The sequence below is a fragment of the Phycodurus eques genome, chromosome 8, assembly GCF_024500275.1.
Source record: "Phycodurus eques isolate BA_2022a chromosome 8, UOR_Pequ_1.1, whole genome shotgun sequence".
Taxonomy (NCBI): domain Eukaryota; kingdom Metazoa; phylum Chordata; class Actinopteri; order Syngnathiformes; family Syngnathidae; genus Phycodurus; species Phycodurus eques.
The window spans coordinates 30597033-30618012 of NC_084532.1; the positions used below are offsets into that span (position 1 = coordinate 30597033).

The 20980-nt window shown below is 44.9% G+C and overlaps 1 protein-coding gene across 4 annotated transcripts in view; it reads left to right on the forward strand.

Annotated features, from left to right (window-relative positions):
* Positions 1-20980, forward strand: part of LOC133406689 (nardilysin-like) — a 30290-nt gene that overhangs the window by 5693 nt on the left and 3617 nt on the right. For 2 of the 4 annotated variants that reach the window (XM_061684485.1, XM_061684484.1), the window contains 26 exons: positions 431-512; positions 2054-2207; positions 2703-2776; positions 2854-2949; positions 3970-4092; positions 4453-4510; positions 4590-4663; positions 5839-5908; positions 5998-6075; positions 6167-6287; positions 7970-8028; positions 8113-8167; positions 9138-9242; positions 9499-9622; positions 10013-10099; positions 10199-10318; positions 10409-10460; positions 14320-14470; positions 14682-14809; positions 16341-16503; positions 16590-16621; positions 18229-18367; positions 18618-18665; positions 19424-19476; positions 19550-19633; positions 20670-20877. In XM_061684485.1, coding sequence (XP_061540469.1) covers positions 431-512; positions 2054-2207; positions 2703-2776; positions 2854-2949; positions 3970-4092; positions 4453-4510; positions 4590-4663; positions 5839-5908; positions 5998-6075; positions 6167-6287; positions 7970-8028; positions 8113-8167; positions 9138-9242; positions 9499-9622; positions 10013-10099; positions 10199-10318; positions 10409-10460; positions 14320-14470; positions 14682-14809; positions 16341-16503; positions 16590-16621; positions 18229-18367; positions 18618-18665; positions 19424-19476; positions 19550-19633; positions 20670-20877 — 2538 coding nt within the window. Of the gene's footprint in view, positions 1-430; positions 513-2053; positions 2208-2702; positions 2777-2853; positions 2950-3969; positions 4093-4452; positions 4511-4589; positions 4664-5838; positions 5909-5997; positions 6076-6166; positions 6288-7969; positions 8029-8112; positions 8168-9137; positions 9243-9498; positions 9623-10012; positions 10100-10198; positions 10319-10408; positions 10461-14319; positions 14471-14681; positions 14810-16340; positions 16504-16589; positions 16622-18228; positions 18368-18617; positions 18666-19109; positions 19262-19423; positions 19477-19549; positions 19666-20669; positions 20878-20980 lie in introns of those variants that run through there. The other 2 variants (XR_009769083.1, XM_061684486.1) reach the window with 2 other exon arrangements.

The following is a 20980-nucleotide window of genomic DNA, read 5'->3' on the forward strand; positions in this document are numbered from 1 at the left end:
TGGATTAGTTTTTTTTAAATGAAATTTTAGGGGAAAAAACCTAATCGTTACAATACATCGCACTACTTTTTATTTAACATTTCTTGCAGTTGGATGTTATAAGAAATTGAAAAAGAAATGAGAAAAGATAAATGAATGGTAAACACACACTTTTTTACATTCAAATATGTAAATCCATTTTGAGTGTTACAAGATAACACGCAAGTACTTTTAAGTTTTTGTTTGTCACCAAGAACACAAAGCTCAGCTGTCAATTTGTTTTCCCCCTGTTGACCTCCTCCAGCACTGTTGGATTAGTTTGAGCATTTTTCACAAAGACAAGATGATGTGGCACTCCTCCTCCTCCTCCTCCTGCCATTTTCCTTTCCTCAGTGCAACAAGTTTGCACATCTCCTCGTCAAAGTGTGCGCGTTTGTGTGTGCGTGTCCAGGCCGCAGCCGCCCTGTGCGTCGGCGTCGGCAGCTTCAGCGATCCCGACGAACTCCCGGGTCTCGCCCACTTCCTGGAGCACAGTAAGTCCCGATCGAGTCGACCGATCCGACCGAACGACGTCCTCCGCCGAGGCTCGAACGTTTCATCCGGCTTGAGCGATGAATGAAAAAAGTCAGCGGGTCCCAGTCAGCGCGACGACGCGGATCACATGACTCTTCAACGGCGACGTGCCTGATGTAGATCAGATCTGGATTCAAACCTCTGACTAGAGGTGCAACAATTAATCGATTGAGAAATTGTTCAATTGATTTAACCGGCTTAATCCTTTCGAGACCTTGTTTAACTCAAAATTGTCCAAATCCTTTGATTTCTGCCTCTCAACAGTAAATTTTCTGTTTTTTGTCGTCGTCAATGTAGGCAGACTGTTTATGTTGAATTGAAATTGAAGACATTTGAAAACAGCCGCTTTTACTTTGGAAAACGATCAACATTTCGGCCGTTTATTTGTAATTATTTATTTATTTTTTACATTTTCTTTTCTAAATCATCATCAATTAACTGTCAGTTTGAAATAATGTCCTGATTTTGAACAAAGGGATGAAAAAAGTCCTTTTTCTTTTTAAACCAATTAATCGAAAAAATTATCGACAGATGAATCAATTACAAAACTCATTATTAGTTGCAGCCCGACATTTGACCCCAAATGCATTTAGTGCATTTAATTGAAACCTGCTAAGTTTCAGCAATTGCTCTGAGGTCGTATCGTCCGTCCGTCGGTTGGTTGACATTTGCGGGAAAAGAGCGCTCAGGTCAGCGAACATCAAAAGATGAACTTGAAATGATTTTGTTGTATTTACCCATTGACAGTTTTTACAAATTGACACTAACCGTTAAAGAATAACAGTTAAGTGTGCATTGAAAATGGACTACACTTCTACAACCCCAATTCCAATGAAGTTGGGACGTTGTGTTAAACATAAAAAAAACAGAATACAATGGTTTGCAAATCGTGTTCAACCTATATTTCATTGAATAGATATTACAAGATATTACATGTTCAAACTGATCAACGTGATTGTTTTGAGCAAATAATCATGAACTTGGAATTGTATGGCTGCAACACGTTCCAAAAAAGAGTGAGAAAGTGGAGGAATGCTCATCCGACACGTGTTTGGAACGTCCCGCGGGTGAACAGGCTCATTGGGAACAGGTGGGGGCCGCGATGGCTTCCCCGAAGTGCGCAGTCGTTCACAAGCAAAGATGGGGCGAGGTGAACAAGTGCGGGAGAAAATAGTCCAACGGTTTAAGGACAATGTTCCTCAACGTACAATTGCGAGGAATTGAGGGATTTATCAGTTTGAACATTATATGTCTTTGTTGTGTATTCAATGAAATATCGGTTGGACGTGATTTGCAAATCATTGTATTCTGTTTTTATGCATGTTTACATACATAAAAACATGGGGGGGACAATTAGAATCGTGATTTTGTTGAAAACGTTCTGCAATTTTATGTGAAGGCCATATCGCCCCACCCTGAGTGTAAAAAACTGTGGCTCGACGACGAGACCCACACCAATGAACAAATGTGTCGTTGCCATGGGAACAACCGCGTGGCTCAGTGGTGTTCATGGGAAGCGAGAAGTACCCGGCGGAGAACGGCTTCGACGCCTTCCTCAAGAAGCACGGCGGCAGCGACAACGCCTCCACCGACTGCGAGAGGACCGTCTTCCAGTTCGACGTGCAGAAGAAACACTTCAGGGAGGCTCTGGACAGGTCACGCACGCACGCACGCACGCACACACGCACGCTTCCTTTGCCAATCAATGCGTTTGGTAGTTTGCCAGTTTTTTTTTTTTGTTTTTTTTTGCGAGAGTTGGTTTGCGAGTTAGTTAGTAAATTAATTCATGAGTTTGAGTTTGTGAGCTTGTTAGTGAGTTTGCAAATGTATTCGTTCACAAGTTAATTTGTGAGTTGGTTTGTGAATAATTAAGATAGTTTGTGAGTTAGCAAACTAGTTCATGAGTAAGTTGAAGTTCGTCAGCTTGTTGGTGAGTTCACGGGTTTGAGTTAGTTCGTAAATTAGTTCACAAGTTAGTTTTTGAGTTAGTAAGTTTCTTAGTGAATAAGGTAGTTTGCGAGTTTGTTCGTTAGTTTGTAAATGAATTAGTTCATGAGTTTGTGAGTTATATTGTTTTTGTTAACGACTTCGCAAGTTAGTTAGCAAATGAAGGAGTTGATGTTAGTTTGCGACCGGTCTGCGTGTCGCAGGTGGGCGCAGTTCTTCATCTGTCCGCTGATGATCAAGGACGCGGTGGACCGAGAGGTGGAGGCGGTGGACAGCGGTAAGACGCCGCGCGCGCCCCGCACGTCGCCCTCGCCTTCCTCACGAGAGATTCTTTTTCTCTGTTCGCCCTGTCAGAGTACCAGCTGGCGAGGCCTTCCGACTCCCATCGCAAGGAGATGCTGTTCGGCGGCCTGGCCGTGCCGGGACATCCCATGAGCAAGTTCTGCTGGGGTGGGCGACGAGCGCCGCCGTCTAGCTCGCTTTGTTAAGCTACATGTTCCAAAATGAAGGCCTTGTTTTCTAAAATTGAGACACACTTGGCGAATGTGACTGAAAAGATTTTTCAAAAGTCATGCAGATACTTTGGAACCTCGATTTAGCGGACTCACGGGGAGGGGTCGTCCGTTAAAGCCGCTTGTCTGTTAATTTGAAGCCCATTTATTCATGGCCTAGAAACGCCCAGTACAGTCCAAAATGATTGTAAATACATGCAAAAAGGTTTGAAAGTTAAGCTAAACGTGAGAAAGTTGTTGCGGGTGCGGGTGGAGGTTTGCTTTCACGAGCCACGAGGTTAGCTTTTTTCACTTCTGGTCCGATGGGATGCCAAAAGAGAAGGAGGGGCTTGACAAAAAAGACGACGCTATACTGTACCAGAATCAGTATAGAACGTTTGACAGACGTGTACGCGACCGGCGCCCCGGCAAACAACTGCCATAGATGTGAACGGGTAGATACCACACGCCCCTTTTGAGCCGCGCGCCTACGGCGACGCTAAGCTGATTTCCGTGCAATGCCTTTGATCGATGATGGATTAGAACCCCGCCAACGTGGCCGCCCCGTATGTACTTGCGTTGTTTTTAATGGGAATGCCGCCACATCCGAGATGGCTGGCACGTATGTCCACACATTGCCTGTGATGAGAATGTGGCCCTTGCTCGCGTGGCCGGCACGTCTGTTCGCCGGATTTCGTCTTCGTACGTCTCCGTATCTGCGACGACAGCGGCACAACCCGGAAATGCGTGCACCGGCGTCTGCCTGTTGATTGCGCCAGTACGCCGCAATTCTGGAACCGATGGACTTTGTACGCTGCAAAAGGAGCGTTTTGAGTTCCGACCGGACACGATTTTCAGTCTGTGAAATTCCAAGTCAACCGAAATGGGATTCTGCCGCACGCGAAGACAAATGAAAAGAGTGTGTGACGAGCGGCCGTGCGGTCTTCACGTTTGTTTTTGTCTGCCGCCGTGACGTCAGGAAACGCTCAGACGTTAAAACACGAGCCCCGAGAGCGAGGGATCGACACGTACCGGCGTCTGCGACAATTCTGGAGGCGCTTTTACTCGGCTCACTACATGACGCTCGCCGTGCAGTCCAAAGGTTGGACACCGGAACGACACAAACGTCACTTCCTTCCTTCACTCTCCTCCTCTTCCCTCTTTGCATCTTCCTCTGTCTTCACCTTCTTCTCCTTCTCCTCCTCCTCCTCCTGTCTTATCCTCCTTTTTTCCTCATCTTCTTTCCCCTCCTTTTCATCTTTTCTGGTCCTCTCCTACTTTTCCTCCTCCTACTTCCGCTTCTTACCCTACTCATTTTCCTTCTTCCTCTTCTTCTTGTCCTCATCTTCCTCCTCCTTCTTTTCCCCTATTTCTTTCTCCTCCTTTTTCTCCTTCTCCCCTTCTCCCTCCTCTTCTCTTTCTTCTCATCCTCATCCTCCCTCTTCTTCTCGTTCTTGTTCAGAGACTCTGGTCACTCTGGAGCAGTGGGTCCGAGAGATCTTCGTCCACATCCCCAATAAGTAAGAGGGTCGTCGTCGTCTCCCTCGTCATCACCCGAGGCAAGATTGCGTCTGCTAGTTGTTGTTGTTGCCGTTTCAGCGCGGAACCGGCGGTGGACTTTTCTCACCTGCCGAGGCCGTTCGACACGCCGGCCTTCAACAAACTCTACAGAGGTACGAAAAAGACTTTTTTTTTTTTTTTTTTTTTTTCTCCTCTCTCTCTCAAATATACAACTTTACAAAATAAGAATAAAAACAATTCCCTTTTTCTAGAAGATAACATGGCTTTTTATCTCGGAACGATGCGCCATTTATCGAAAATAGGCGGCATTTGAGGGATTTTGTTTTGTTTTCCTTTAGAATTGTAGCCTTTCGTGGAAACAAAACTAGAAAATGTACAACTTTGTTTTTCAAATATGCACAGAAATATTACTTTTTACAGAAACACACAACTTTCTCTAGGAAATATGACTCATGTAAATATATGGCTTTCTCTTGTAAATATACAACTTTAAAAATGAAGTTTTTAGAAAATATACAACTTTTTTTCAGAAAATGTACAACTTGTTTTAGAAAATATACGACTTTGGGGAAATACACACATTTTCTAGATATTGGACTTTTTTTTAAAAGAAAATATTGGACTTTTAAATATATATATATATATATATATATATATATGTATGTGTGTGTGTGTATATAACTTTTTTTAATCAGCAGCTTTTCTAGAAAACATGGCTTTTTTTGGAAATATACACCTTGTTTCTAAAAAGTAGGCGCCTTTTTTGAAAATAGATGACTTTTTGGGGAAATATATTTTCCCCAAAAAGGACATTAGAAAAGGTTCTCTCGAAAAGTTAGCTTATTGTTTCTTAGAAACAAACCTTTTCTGTAAAATGTACACCTTTTTCAGAAATATTTTAATATCTTAAATATGCAACATATACAGTTTGTGACTTAGTCTTGTAAATATACAACTTTTTATCTTGTAAATACACAAGTTTCTCCTTGAAAATATAAGCGTTTCTTGAAAAATACTTTTCAAGCAAATATTGCTCTTTTGTTTCTGGAACTTACAAGATGTAGAAAACACGCAACTCGTTCTGTAGAAAATTATTCTTTTTTTCCCTGCAAAATATACAGATTTGGGCAAATATGGAACTTCTCTCGAAACATTGGAGGTTTTCTGGAGTTGTTCAACAATTAAAAAATATGACTTTTGTGATAGCTGTGATAGGTTTTTTCGAAAAATGTTACATTTTCTTCCAGAAAGTATCCAGCTTATTAAAATAGAAAATAGGATTCCCCCCCCTTAAACAAACTTTTTTCTCTGCGCGTGCGCGTTGCAGTGGTTCCTGTGCGGAAGGTGCACGCGCTGACCGTCAGCTGGGCCCTGCCCCCCCAGGGGAAACATTACAGGTGACTTTGAGCGCACGCGCGAGGACCGAGATGCGGAGTTGTGTCGAGGTTGCGCTTATCACGTGTGGTGTGGTGTGGCGTGGCGTCAGAGTGAAGCCTCTCCACTACATCTCCTGGCTGATCGGACACGAGGGCAGCGGCAGCATCCTGTCTCTGCTGCGCAGGAAGTGAGGCCGTCCGTCCGTCCGTCCGTCGTCTTCACGGTGACGCGTAAGGGCTGGCGTGACTCATGTACACGTATCTCGCGCGTGTGTTCAGATGCTGGGCTCTGGCTCTGTTCGGGGGGAACAGCGAGACGGGCTTCGACCAGAACACCACCTACTCCGTCTTTTCCGTCTCCATCACCCTCACCGACGAGGGCTTCCGCAACTTCTACCAGGTCAACTTGCCGCCGCGCATCTAACCGAAAAGTGGGAACGTAGGAAATCCTTCAAAAAAATCATTTTGAAATAATCCATCCATCCATTTTCTGAGCCGCTTGTCCAGCCAATCGCAGCGCACATAGAAACGGACAACCATTCGCACTCACAGTCACGCCTACGGGCAGTTTAGAGTCTCCAATTCATGCATGTTTTTGGGATGTGGGAGGAAAGCGGAGCGCCCGGAGAAAAGCCACGCAGGCACGGGGAGAACATGCGAACTCCACACAGGCGGGGCCGGGATTTGAACCCCGGTCCCTAGAACTGTGAGGCCGATGTGCTAACCAGTCGCCCACCGTGTCGGCCATTTTCAATTCACCATTCGCAAATTTCCACATTTTCACGTGCCGCCTGAGGGATCGAAGGTCACGGGCATTCAATGTCGGTTTTCCGTCTTGCCGCTTCCGTGCGGTGATTTCTCCAGATTCTCTGAACCTTTTGATGATATTCTGGACCGTAGATGACGAAATATCTCAATTCCTGGCAGTTGTACGTCGAGGAACATTGTCCTAAAACTGTTCGACTATTTTCTCAGGCACTTGTTCACAAAGAGGTGACCCTCACCCCATCTTTGTTGTGAATGACTCAGCAATTGAGGGAAGCAATCCTGGCACCCACCTGGTTGGTATGGTGTTTTTAGGGTGATGGGCAGTGCCATTTCTTCTCCCGACGTGGTGTGCATTATGGCATCCAGTTGAGTACTTGCTAATTCCAGGTCTTTTGAAGCTTTCCACAAGTGCTCCTTGGCTCCTGGGCAACTCCTGTCAGAAATCTTGCAAAGAGCACCCGACGGAGACAAATTTATGCTGGTATGATTGGCTTTCCACTTCCGTATTATGGCCCCAACCGTCCACGCCGGAACATTCATTTAACCGATGCCATCGTTATGTTTTGCAACAATTCGTTTGCGATGGTCTTGAGACCGCTCTCTGCTCTTCCCCCACATGAGGTGTGTCTTGACTCCCACCTTGGCAGTGAGACCCTTTTGTAGGCCATCAATTAGGACCGAACCAGTTGATATTCATTTGCACCGACAAGCCGCTGGATTGCTGTTTGATTATTGATCGATTTTAGGTGTTGTCTTGGCTTTCCGTGCCTTTTGGCACCTCCCTTTCGTCATGTGTTCAATACTTTTTTCCTGTGTCATTTCACATTTTTACACAACTTAATTTCTGATCTTATTTGTTCTACTTTCTGTGCATGTATGGATTACTTGGGTTGTTCCCCAACAGCTGGTGAAAATTTCAGGTCAACAGCGCCTTTTGGAAGTATATTTAGTGAGAAAATGGTGACGTGTTAAATACTTATTTCAGCCGCTGTACTCCCGTGGCGCACGTGAATGTTTAATTTTGACACTGGAGCTTTACAGAGAGATTTCCACCTCCCACCTGACCGTTAGCACCTCAGCCGGCTTGCACAATGTACTGAAAGCTCGAGTGGTAACAGCATTTGAACAATGAAAAATCTTCTGATAGCGAGACGCCATTTTTTTTATGATGATGTCATTGTTGACATTACGGTAGATCATTTCATGTCTTTATGCCTCAAATGTACATATTTACATCTTTCATTTACAGACACCGCTAACATACAATGGTCACATCATATAGCATGTTTGAACTATCATATGTCCTGTGAGCAGGTGGTCCACTTGGTGTTCCAGTACCTGAAGATGCTGCAGACTCTCGGCCCTCAGCAGAGGTCAGGTTGAAAACGCGCACACACACACACACACACACACGCACACACACAAGCGCGGTGAAAACTCTGTGCTCTCCTCTTCAGGATCTACGAGGAAATCCAGAAGATAGAAGATAACGAGTTCCACTATCAGGAGCAGGTAGAGGGCCGCTAGCATGCGAATCCTTTTTTCCTTCCCTCCTCACTAATCACCGCACACGGGCGCCTTGACATACGAGTGACCTGACTTAAGTTCTGAGTTTTTCCAGCTATAAGGTGGCGGTGAACGCAACGCAACTCAACTCCCTTCACAACAAGCAGCACTTTAGCAAATCATGAACAATTGTTGCAAAAAGAGACCTCAAGCTGTTTAATGCCACTCCCAGCTGAAGTTTACTCTAAAATAAAAAAAACATAAACAAACAAAAAAAAACCATGACAAATAATTGGCAGTCATTTCTTTCGGTTTTCGTTCTTGGGTTCCTCATTTTTGTTTTTCTGTTTCAGCCAAGAAGTTTCATTTCGGCGCATCGCAGTAATTACGCTGTTGTTGTCTTGTCTTCGTAATAACGGGAAAGACACGCAATCGTTGAGACACATTGACAAATTCATTTGCATCTGAGAAATATCAGCATTTTTTTGCTGTCCGCAATTGTGTGAATGCAAAATGGCTTCCTCATCACAGGTCCCTCTGGTGCATTGCAACATCGCGAGGCTCTCTCCAGTGGCATTCACGCTAAAGACGCCTCGAGCGACATTGAGAAAAGATGCCAAAAAACATACTAAGATGCAAATTAAGCAATAGGAGAAAAATTCAAAAATGTCCTTAGCATCTCCGCAAAACATGTCGCAAATCATCAAGCTTCGATTACATTTGGGCATTCAAAGTTTGAAAAACAATACTTCACAGATATTTTTGGGGGGACTTAGAAACAATGATAACTTTTGGATAATAGCCACCAGTCAGTCAAATCCTCATATGAGTCATATGAATTGATTTTCAAAAGGAAATTGAGTGGGCCACGTCTTTCCTGTTCTTGAGCAGAATGAGCCATAATGGGGATTTTGGCCGATCGAATCTCCCGGCGGCGCCAAACGCCGGCGCTGACCGCTTTGTCGTCTCCCCGCAGACGGACCCCATCGAGTTTGTGGAGAACATCTGCGAGAACATGCAGCTCTTTCCCAAAGAGGACTTCCTGACCGGGGACCAGCTCATGTTTCACTTCGACCCCGAGGTCAAGCACCTCACTAACTCGCTCTTGGTTAACTTTTTTTTTTTTTTTGTCCCCCTTTTGATAAGCTCTCATCTTTGATTGGCCGAATATGCTTGGGGGTGGAGCCCGAGCACCTTAAAACACACATTTGACACATTAAAATGATCGAACGTAGCTCGGTTGATTGATCTTACGTCTGTGAGTGCGTGTTCATGTGTGGGCGTGTGCCCTGTGTGTTTTGGTGTGCGTGCGGTGGCGCACGCGTGTTTGCCCTCAGGTGATCGGTGGCGCTCTGTCCTTGCTGACTCCCGCCAGGGCCAACCTGCTGCTGCTCTCCCCAGAACACGAAGGCCACTGCCAGATCAGGGAGAAATGGTTTGGCACCTCTTACAGCGTGGAAGGTATGACGCGTGCGGACACACAAACACACGTGCACTCAGAAATGGGCATGCACACACACCAAACCACACGCACACATAACACACAAACACACACAATTGCGCATACACACACTAACACGAAAACATGTGCCCATATGCACACAAACACACAGACCCGTATGCGCACACACATATGAATAAAGGAATGCAACCTCTTCACATACAGACACACATGTAAACATACACACGCAAACATGCACCAACACCCACAAACAAATGAGTACACACACACACACACACACACACACACACACAGTGCATGTGTGCATGTGCATGTTTTACTGGAGCCTTTTGCAGGTTTGTGTCTTCGTTGTGTTGAGAATTCACAGACGCGTTTGTTTGCGTCACCAGACATCCCGGCCGAGTGGGCTCAACGCTGGGCGTCGGACTTGGAAGTCAACCCTGAACTCCACCTTCCTGCTGAGAACAAGTTCATCGGTCTGTCAGGGAAAAACAAAACAATGTTTACATGATCTGACGACAAATACACTGTTGTTGTTATTTGTCATGAAATATTGTTCATTTTTCCCTCCTTAGCGTCCGATTTCACTTTGAGGCCGTCCGACTGTCCCGACACGGAGTTTCCCGTCAAGATCTGGGACGACGAGCGAGGTTGTCTCTGGTACAAGAAGGACACCAAGTTCAAGATCCCTAAAGGTGAATGCAACAGCGCTACCTAGTGGACACGCCCTGCCAGTCTCATGTTGATTTTTAAAAATGTATTTATTTATTTTTATTTTTCTCCAGCGTATATTCGCTTCCACTTGATCTCTCCGATGATTCAGAAGTGTCCTGAGAAGTAAGAAAGAGCCGACGCATGTGTCAATGATGACGGTGCTGCTTTCATTGAGCAGTTTTTTTTTTTTCCCCCCCGATTACTCGTCGTCACTTGCTCCATTTTTCGCTCTGTTGGGAGCCAAAAATGGAACTTCGGATAAGCCGATGTTCGAGTGAAGTGGGGCAAAAAAATGGAGCTATTAAAGTAGTGTGATGCCCTGCGATATAGGCAAGGAGAGCCACGGTCACCGTTATTAAACGGGACCAACAGTCGAACACACAAATACAAAATGAGCTGCTGTAAGCCACAACTCGCGCTCACACGCTGCCACGCAAACCAACCCGATTGAGTGGAGCTCCTGATTTCAGTCACTAGGCCACGCCCCTTGAAGGCGCACATCCAACACAAATAGGACAGTTTTCACAGTTTGAGACGACATGAAAACAGTTTAGAGGTGCAGCCATCGATTAATCGACAACTTATTGATCAAATAAATCGACAACTATTTTGATAATTGATGAATCGTTGAGCAACCTTGTTTAACTTAAAATTGTCCAAATATTTGGAAATTTCAGCCTTTCGTCCTCCATAACAGCAGACAATTATCTTTGTATTTTTTTAAACTAAGAAATTGGCAAGAACCTGCTTTTACTTTGGAAAACAACGATCAACATTTTTGCTGATTTTCTGACAGATTTTATGGACTAAAGCAGGAACTGAATCAGAATCAATTTATGTTTATACATTTTCTGCACTGACAATTTGATATAATTTTTAATAAAGGGACATTTTTTTTTTTTTATCCGAGTCATCGATTAATCAAAAAAAAAAAAAGACAGATTAATCAATTATTAAAGTAATCATCAGTTGCTGCCCTAAACCAGTTTATTACTTTAGATTCTCTTTAATCCTGTTTTAACGTTTTATAGAATACAGTGCTATTTTCCATCATTAAACAGATGTACCAATGTACCTTTTGGGGCCTGTAGCTGATTAATGGCATTTCGCTTCATGATCACCAACAATTCAACCTGTCAGTTAAAGTGCGTTTAAAGTCAGCATTTTCTTCAGCGTGGCCAAAAATAGCTGCCATCCATTTTCCTTTTCCGCTTATCCTCACGCGGGTCCCTGGAGCCTATCCCAGCTATCCTCGGGCGGGAGGCGGGGTACACCCTGTTGTGGTCGCCAGCCAATCGCAGGGCACATACAAACAAACAACCATTTGCACTCACATTCACACCTACGGGCAATTTAGAGTCTCCAATTCATGCATGTTTTTTTGGGATGTGGGAGGAAAGCGGAGTGCCCGGAGAAAACCCACGCAGGCACAGGGAGAACATGCCAACTCCACACAGGCGGGGCCGGGATTTGAACCCCGGTCCTCAGAACTGTGAGGCAGATGTGCGAACCAGTTGTCCACCGTGCCGGCCGTTTTCAATTCACTATTCACAAATTTCCACATTTTCACGTTTTTTTCTGTGGCATCTAGCCTCAGCTAGTCACTTTCTAACTTTCTAAGCTTCTTTTCATGCCACAAGATGGCGCCAAAGTGCCGGCTGTTTGGCTAATGGTATTTTTATGGGCTGCAAAGCACCTCAGGTGCGTTTTTAAAAAAATTAAATTGTCTGTAAGCCGCTTATTCTTAAGGGTAATATTAGTTTGGAAAGTGGTATGAAGTGTTTTGGGAATGTAGCTTCGGGAATTTTGAACTCATTCACTGCCAGCCGTTTGCTGAGCAGGGAACCCCTCGACTGCCAGGCATTTTGAGCAATTTCACTCATTTTTCAAGGTGTAATGGAATATCTGTGCTGAGTTTGTATACATAACTATTACTAAAAAATACATTTTGAAATTGCTGATGTGGAGGAAAAAAAAAAGCGAAATTTCAATAAATTTTTTTATCTGTACTGCGTACTGGAATGGGAGTCGAACGTCTGCTGGATGCATAACCTGTAAGTTTTAAAAAATACATTCCATTACTAGAGAATAGGCTTTATTGATGACATGTTTTGCAAGGGTAAAAAAAACAACATTACTTTTCTCTGTCGCAATCGTGAAGGACGTTCGATTCGCGGGTGTTGAATTCCTGCAAGATGGACGACATGGAAAATTCGAATCAGTACTGGTAACAGATGTTACATTGTAATGTGAACTAGTGGGACTAAATTATGTTTTTATGTAACAAGGATTGAAGGAGCGTGTTTGCTCGCTAAATGTAGCAAACGCGAGCTGCAAACGAGTTACCTCCGTCTCGATGATCATCCGGAGGAAGCTCCGAATGAGGCTCGGCTGCTTCCAGGCGATCCGGAGGCAGTTCACTCATCTGACTATTCCGGATCCCATTTACTCAAATCCTGGTCGGCAGACGATCAGCTGGCAAGCGGTCGAGGATGTCGCCGTTTGGCCCGGCATTTTGCGCGATAGCTTTGCTACAAAGCGATCGCTCGGAGCGTCATTCTGGTTTGGCGCGCGTCATCCTTTATTCCCCCGCATGATCTAAGGCGTCATTCCTGTACCGAAACCTTTTTAGTTCGGTTTATTTCCATTTAGTCTTTTCTGCCATTATGTTTGCCTTCTCATTGCCTCTTGGACCCCGCCGGCCCACCCCCCCCTTCTTCTTCCTCTGAAGGAGGTACGTTTACCGCAAGGCATTGTTGCCCTCTACAGGGTGCCAATCCTCATTGCAGTTAGCCAGAGGCTCGACGATCACACGTAAACCGCACAAGACCCTCCCCCACCAATCCCCGTTAAAAAACGCCATTAACGTCTTTACACGGCATTGGCAGGGAATAGATGGATTCTGAATGACGTCTTTGGACGTCATTGGCAGGGAATGAGTTAATATTTCAATTATTAATTGAGGGAGTGGTAAACATTTTGAGGAGGGGGCCTCACTTAGGCTATGTTCACACTGCAGGTCAATTCAGATGATGATGATGATTATTATTATTATTATTTTTAATTTTTTGTCCAATGCGACGTGTCAGATTCAGTGTGAATAGTACAGATTTTTTTTTCATATCCGATCGAGGTGTCTTTCATATGTGGATATAAATCGGATAAGTTTCTGACATGAGTGCAGTGTGGACGCTCACGGGGCGCGGATCCTACTCATGTCATCAAAAAGCGACAAATGTCACAATTTTTTGACAAAACTGACAAGCCACAAAGCGGCAGAAAAGAAAGGAAGATGCTTTAGAACTGAGAAATAGAAGAAAACGTTTGCTTCGGTTGCACAAAATCCTCGAAATTGCGTCATGAGGAGACCTCTGCGAGGGGCCGCGTTCACTTCCGTAAACACGCCGGCTCGCAGTTGTGGGCATGCACAATGTGACGTCCGGATTTGTGCGCAGGCGTGTGGCGTCCACAATAGAAGCCGCATTTGTTTTTGCCATGTGAACAACTGCATAAGAAGATCAGATTGACCCAAAACATCCAGATCGGGCATCATTGGGCAGCCAGTGTGAACGTGGCCTTATTTAGAGAGTTTTTCAACTTAGGGGTTTTGGTTGCTAAACACCTGCAGACAGTGCTTATGCAAGTGCATTGCATAAGTTTATTATCACAAGCTAATGCTAGCAGCACTGTTAGCCCACGCTAATCACTGCAGCTTTGCTTACCTTTTGGCTTTTACATGTGCTTCGGAGTCAAAGTCTGGTCTTGGCGCAGTCTAGCTGTGCAGTCATTGGCTGTGGGTTCGTAATTATGTTAATTAACCCCACTGCGACGTCACAGTGGGGCAGAAGGGTTCGCCGACTGGCGCATTTTCAGAAACGGGCCGATTGCTGCAATTGTGGACACTCCAGACATTGAAAAGTCCGCTTTGCCCCGCTGGTGATGTGCCGACATTTTGTTTTTGTTCTCGTTTCTTCTTGCGGAGTGTGGTGCTTTTCGACCTGTTCGTCAACATCCTGGCGCACAACCTGGCCGAGCCGGCGTACGAGGCCGACGTGGCGCAGCTCGAGTACAAACTGGTGGCCGGCGAGCACGGCCTGCTCGTCAGGCTCAGGGGCTTCAACCACAAGCTACCCGTGAGAGCACGCGCACACACGCACACGCCACATGTCGCCTGCGAGCGTGCACACGCTGGCGCTCCGACTTGCGTTAAAGTCGATCATTTGTGGAGTGATGAGTCCTTCCTGCCTTCTTTACTTTGTCCCTTTCCTTCCAATCTCTCTCTCGACCTCCGTGCTACTTTCTGTCGCTCACTCTCTCCACCCCCAACCGCCCGCCCGCGTGCAGCTGCTGCTGAAGCTGGTGGTGGAGCACATTGCGGCCTTCAGCTCGGACGCGGGCGTGTTCGGCATGTTTACGGAGCAGCTGAAGAAGGCCTACTTCAACATCCTTATCAAGCCGGAGCGTCTGGGCAAGTACGTCCCCCCCGTCCCGTCCCCCCTCCCCTTTGTGCGAAAGCTAAACTTACTGCGTGCCGGTTTGGCGTTGTGCATCCTGCACAAAAAACTACACAAATGAACATATTCAAAAAAACAGGAAAACTGCATTCATTTTCTGTAGCGCTTCTCCTCGCGGACGTGCTGGAGCCTATCCCAGCTATCTTCGGGCGCGAGGCAGGGCGTACACCCTGAACTGGTCGCCAACCAATCGCAGGGCACCTAGAAACAAACAACCATTCACACCTCCGGGCAATTTAGAGTGTTCAATGAACCTCGCACGCATGGTTTTGGGATGTGGGAGGGAAGCGGAGTGCCCGGAGAAAAGCCACGCAGGCACGAGGAGAACATGCAAACTCCACACAGGCGGGGCCGGGATTTGAACCCGCAACCTCACAATTGTGAGGCAGATCCGCTAATCGGTCGCCCACCGTGCCGCCAGGAAAAACATTGACTATGAAACTATCATTAGAGGTGCGTACGACATCAAATTATGTTTAAATAGGCTACGTTCGATTTGTGATGTAAATATTGTCGCTGTCGGGCGGTAACCTCATATGTCCAAATAAGATTCCCAAAATGGGCACTTTTGCTCTGTCCACATGACATCTACCGTTTGTATGCACTGTTAAGTGTTGAAAGTAGCTTGAGAGCCAACCTACGAACGCTCTTCGTCACTCGACTTTCTGCCGGTGTTATAAAACTCTGCTGGAGGTGTGCGGCGATTGCTCGCCTTAAGATTGAAAGTTCTTTTTTTTTAAATTTTTTTTTTTTTTTACGTAATACGAGTGAAAATAATCAGCTTAGATATAGAGTTGCAACAGTTTTGGAATTGACAACTAATCAATGTCCTATTTTGATCATTTATTCATTATTTAGCGTAAAATTGTCCAACTCTACGGATTTCAGCCTCTCAACAGTAAATATTCTGTGATTTCTGTTGTGCTCCATGAAAGCAGACCAATTATCTTTGTGTCTGAATCCGAAGAAACCGTTTGCAAACATCTGGTTTTACTTTTGAAAACAATCAACATTCTTGCCCATTTTCAGACAAAACCAGTAACTGAATTAAAATCTGAATATATATATATAATATATATATATTATATATATTAAAAATAATATTCTGACAAAAAATAACGTTTTTTGAATTTTTTTTTTTATCTGATCTGTCTATTAATTGGAAGCATAATCCACAGATCAATCCATTATTAAAATAATTGGTAGTTGCACTCCTGGTTTTATACTTTTGAGTTAGCCTGTTTTATTAAAATTGGACGACTGTAATTCTTCGGTACAGAAGGAAGTGGTCCGCCGCGAAGGTAAGTGCACTTATTTACGTGAACTTCGGGACTTGTTTCATGTGCCGTAAACGTAGTCGTACGGAATTCGTGACACTGGAAATGTGCACGGACGTACAGTAGAGCTCAAAATGGGATTTGGCAATCGCTCGACGCGGCGCGAGACGTTTTCTCGATCTCAGCGTTGGTCTCGGTGTTGTCGTGCGCAGGGACGTGCGTCTGTTGATCCTGGAGCGCAGCCGCTGGTCGCTGATTCAGAAGTACCGGGCCGTGGCGGCGGGCTTGACCCTCGGGGACCTGTTGACGTTCGTCGGCGAGCTGAAGGCGGAGCTCTGCGTGGAGGGGCTGGTGCAGGGCAACTTCACCGGCGCGGTCAGATGCTCTTTTCTCCACTTGACTGCGCGCTAGCTTGTTGCTGTTGTGTTGTGATGTCTAACTGGACTCGTTTCCTGCAACAGGAGTCCAAGGTGTTCCTACACTACTTCACTGAGTGAGTCCATGCTTCTCTTTGGTGTTTGTTTTTCCCCACAAGTGGGGCATACAGGCAACTCCCATTTATCGCAGGAGATTCCTTCCAGACCCAAAATCCACCCTATAGAGTGATCATAGCAAACAGTTTTTAGTAGTTTTACCCTCCAACACGCCCGAAACGCATTTAAACTCGTTAAAACAGGCTTTTCTAAGTACAGTCGTTCCGCACGATATCACAGTTCACTTTTTGTGGGTTCAGTTTATCACGGAAATCTTTTGTGCACTTGCATCGCGGATTATTTATCGTTTTATCGTGGGATTTTGTGGCGATGATTTTTCCACGTGGACTGTTTCTGCAGACTGACGTAGCAATAAGCGCGAGCCAGGAGGAAAGAATGCGTCAAAGAGAGAACCTCCAAAGATTGGGACCATTTCACACGTAATAACTTAATAATAATGTGCTCATTGCAAAGTACAACTGTATTAAATGACACAACTGCACCCGTTTGGTACGTTAAACATTGTTACAAATTTAGTATAGGCCTCCACCGCGAGTTAGAACCAATTTTCATCCATAACAGGTGGTGAGGATAGAGGGCAATGGAAACAGCTGCTGGTGCTCTTTCAATCGCTTTATTGAACAAAGGTAACAAAATACAGAAAACACAAGCACATTGGTACACCGTCACTCTACGTACACGGTGGCGAACGCTAAAACCGCTTAGCAGCTGGTCATTCACTCACTTCCATGGCACTCAACAAGCCAGCTCTGCCTTCAAAGGCACACGCACCTTCAGCGTCATACATGCTACTATTTACAGTGGAAGGGCGGCGACCGCAAGTGCACTTCGATCATACCTGCACCTCACATGCACGTATTTTTTGGAATCCTATCCTGTGCGTGCATGGAGTTGTAAAATATATAAAAATAATCAGATCAATATTTTGGCCTCTGCTATGCGGATTTTGTCACTTTGAGGAAACGGAAAGAAGACCGTCCGGCTCGCGCGCTTCTTTCAATGGGACAAAGTGTGCTTGCTTCAAGCTCTTTGTTGGTCACTCCCAGTTGAAGTTTATTATAAAACCGAGCCAGAAAACAAAAGACAATTAAACATTGTATATTTAAACTGCAAAACCATATCGAGCTTGTTAGCTTAATGCTAAATTATACTAAGAGAGGCCGTAGATGTGCTAGCGGGAATGAGCGTAGATGTTACAGTAATTCCACAGCTTCACATATCTGCTAACAAACACGGAGCGGCAACACATACGACGTTACGATTACAACGTTACTCAGATATTCTCTCTGCTGTGTGCAGACAAACCATTCCTAGAGTTTAGTAGGGGACCTTCTCTGCCTCTTGGTGTTCATTATGCGGAATATCTTCCCGTAGGGCTCGGTGCTGCCTGGCATGTTGTGGCGTAACGTGGTACTACACAGGAGGCGCACAACTCTTAAGTTCGCGTTTGCCTGGACGCTGTAAAAACCCAGAGAAAAATGGGCGAAATATATATGATATTGATATATATATATATATGATATTTTTCGTATATCGTATGTAAGGGGGCGCGAAGGACGAACCTCGACTTTATTTGTAAAGTATGTCGGCGTTTCTTGGGCTGCAGGAGGCTGCGCTTCCGGCCTCTGTCAGCAGAGGTCCCCGTGTCCTTCCGGGTGGTGGAGCTGCCCGTCGGGCATCACCTGTGCAAGGTCAAGTCCCTCAACAAGGGCGACGCCAACTCGGAGGTTACGGTCTACTACCAGGTCGCACGCAACTCTTTACCTTCAACATCAGTACTGTCTCATGTCATTGATTCATAAATAATAACGATAATAATTGCTCCGCTTCCTTCCTTGCTTCTTATAAATTGCCTTAAGTGGCCCACGTGCGCCGAACGCCTTCTCAAAGTATCGATGTGCTTTTGTTTGTGTGTACGTGTGTGTGTGTGTGCGTGCGTGCGTGTTTTGTGCATGTGCTGGTTTGTGTGTGTGTGTGTGTGTGTGTGTGTTGCAGTCAGGGCTGAAGAATCTGCGTGAACACGCCCTGATGGAGCTGCTGGTGGTGAGTTATTTTATTTATTATTATGATTAATATGATGGCCATCAAACGGTGTTCCGTTTTATTTCATCAGGTATTCAATCAATACTTGACGTGTTGAAAGATTGATCTGATTAAATCTGCGTGAGGTTATTTTATAAACGTATTTAAAACATATTCGTGTTGGCCGAGTGTGTGCTGCAAGTAACCCAATTAAAAAAAATAAATAAATTGTTTCCATCTCTGGTGTCACATTGGCCGACTGGTTAGCACAACTGCCCCACAGTTGTGAGGCTGCGGCTTTTCTCCGGGTACTCCGCTTTCCTCCCACATCCCCAAAACGTGCGTGCTATGTTGATTGAAGACTCTCAAATTGCCCGTAGGTGCGAATGTGAGTGCGAATGCTTGTTTGTTTCTATGTGCCCTGCGATTGGCTGGTTCAGGGCGTACCCTGCCTCTCGCCCAAAGATAGCTGGGATCGGCGCCAGCGCGCCTGCAACCCGCGTGAGGAGAAGCGGTACGGAAAATGGATGGCTGGACGGACGGATGGATGTTTCCATCTCGTGTTACTGACACACACGCGCACACAGGAATTTGAAAAATAACACAGACAACAAAAGGTGCAACTAAAAACTAATTATTATTGTAGAAAATAGCTGTGTGTGAGGCACCATTTTGTGTTGCTCGATAGGCGCTTGTTTTGTTGTTGTTGTTGTTGTTGTAGTATATAAATACCTACTCCAAGAAAATAATAGATCATGGTGTGCGTGCGTGCGTCTCAGATGCACATGGAGGAGCCGTGCTTCGACTTCCTTCGGACTAAAGAGACGCTGGGGTGAGTCTGCTCGCTTCGTGCGCCCGGCGCCCGCCGGCGGAAGCTCCTTTCAAGTTGTCGGTTTGTCTTGCAGGTACCACGTGTACCCCACCTGCAGGAACACCTCGGGGGTCCTGGGCTTTTCGGTCACCGTGGAAACGCAGGCCAGCAAATTCAGGTGAACGCCGCCGACCCGCAGCGGTGGCGCCGGTGGGTTCAACTTCTTTCCAAATGTACAGCTTTTTCTTTTTTCTTGAAAATATAACTTTTTTTTCTCAAATACATAGGTTTTTTTGAAAGAAATAACAAATATACAGCTTTTTTTAAATGTGATTTATCTTGAAAATATATATAATATAATATATATGATGTTTTCAAAAATATTGCACTTTTTCCACACAAAAAAAACATTTGATTCAAACACTGTTGCTTTTTTTCTGGAATTCTTTCTCAAAATATGTGTGACTTTCTGAAATATCATTTTTTCTAGAAAATATATTATTTGTTTTCTCACATCTAGTATTCTTCCAGAAATATGCAGCATTTTTTTATAAGTATACAACTTTTTGGAGAAAATACATATGCAATACAAATTCAGAAACAGCTCACTTTCAAAGCTTTCCAACTGTGAATTTGTCAATCTACTTTTTTCTTGGAATGTATCAAAATGTTTCCAAAAATGTACACTTCATGTTAATATCTGACTTCTTGAATATTCAAGTTTTTTTTCAACAAAAATTTAAATTTGGGGGGGGGGCGGGGGGGGAGTTTTCAACTTTTTCTGAAATGTATGACTTTCCAAAATATACGTTGTTTTCTTTCAGAAAGATTTATGTTTGGAAATGTCCAACTTTCTTTCCGAAGTATCTGACATTTTTTCCGAAAGATATATATTTTTTTCAAAAATATATACATTTTGAGAAAGTGTTTGGCTTTTTCTCAGAATAATACAACTTTCCATAATATACTTTTGTTTTCTGAAAATCTTCAACTTTTTCGGGGGTGGGAAATATGATGGGTTGTTTTTTTTGTAAATGTACAACTTCCTTTCCAAAAAATTGAACTTTTTTTCTGGAAAGAGACGACATTTTTTCAGTATACGTTTGTTGTTGTTTTTTTTTCCCCCCCCTGAAATAAGACATTTTGTAGAAGTACGGGGAATGTGGGGCTTGAAGTGTTGTTTTCGTCTTCCCCGCTTGCGTGGGCGGCGTCAGCACGGAGTTGGTGGAGTCCAAGGTGGAGGAGTTCCTGCAGTCGTTCGGCGAGCGTCTGTCGGCGTTGAGCGACGAGGCGTTCGGGACGCAGGTGACGGCGCTCGTCAAGCTCAAAGAGTGCGAGGACGCTCACCTCGGCGAGGAAGTGGACCGAAACTGGTTCGAGGTGCTCACCAAACAATACCTCTTCCAGAGACTCAACATGGAGGTGAACGACGCTCGGTATCCGTTTTACTGTCGTCGCACGAATTCGCGTGCGCGTTCTCCCTCACACAACATCCGTACTCGTACGCGGCGAAGCGTATGTAAGA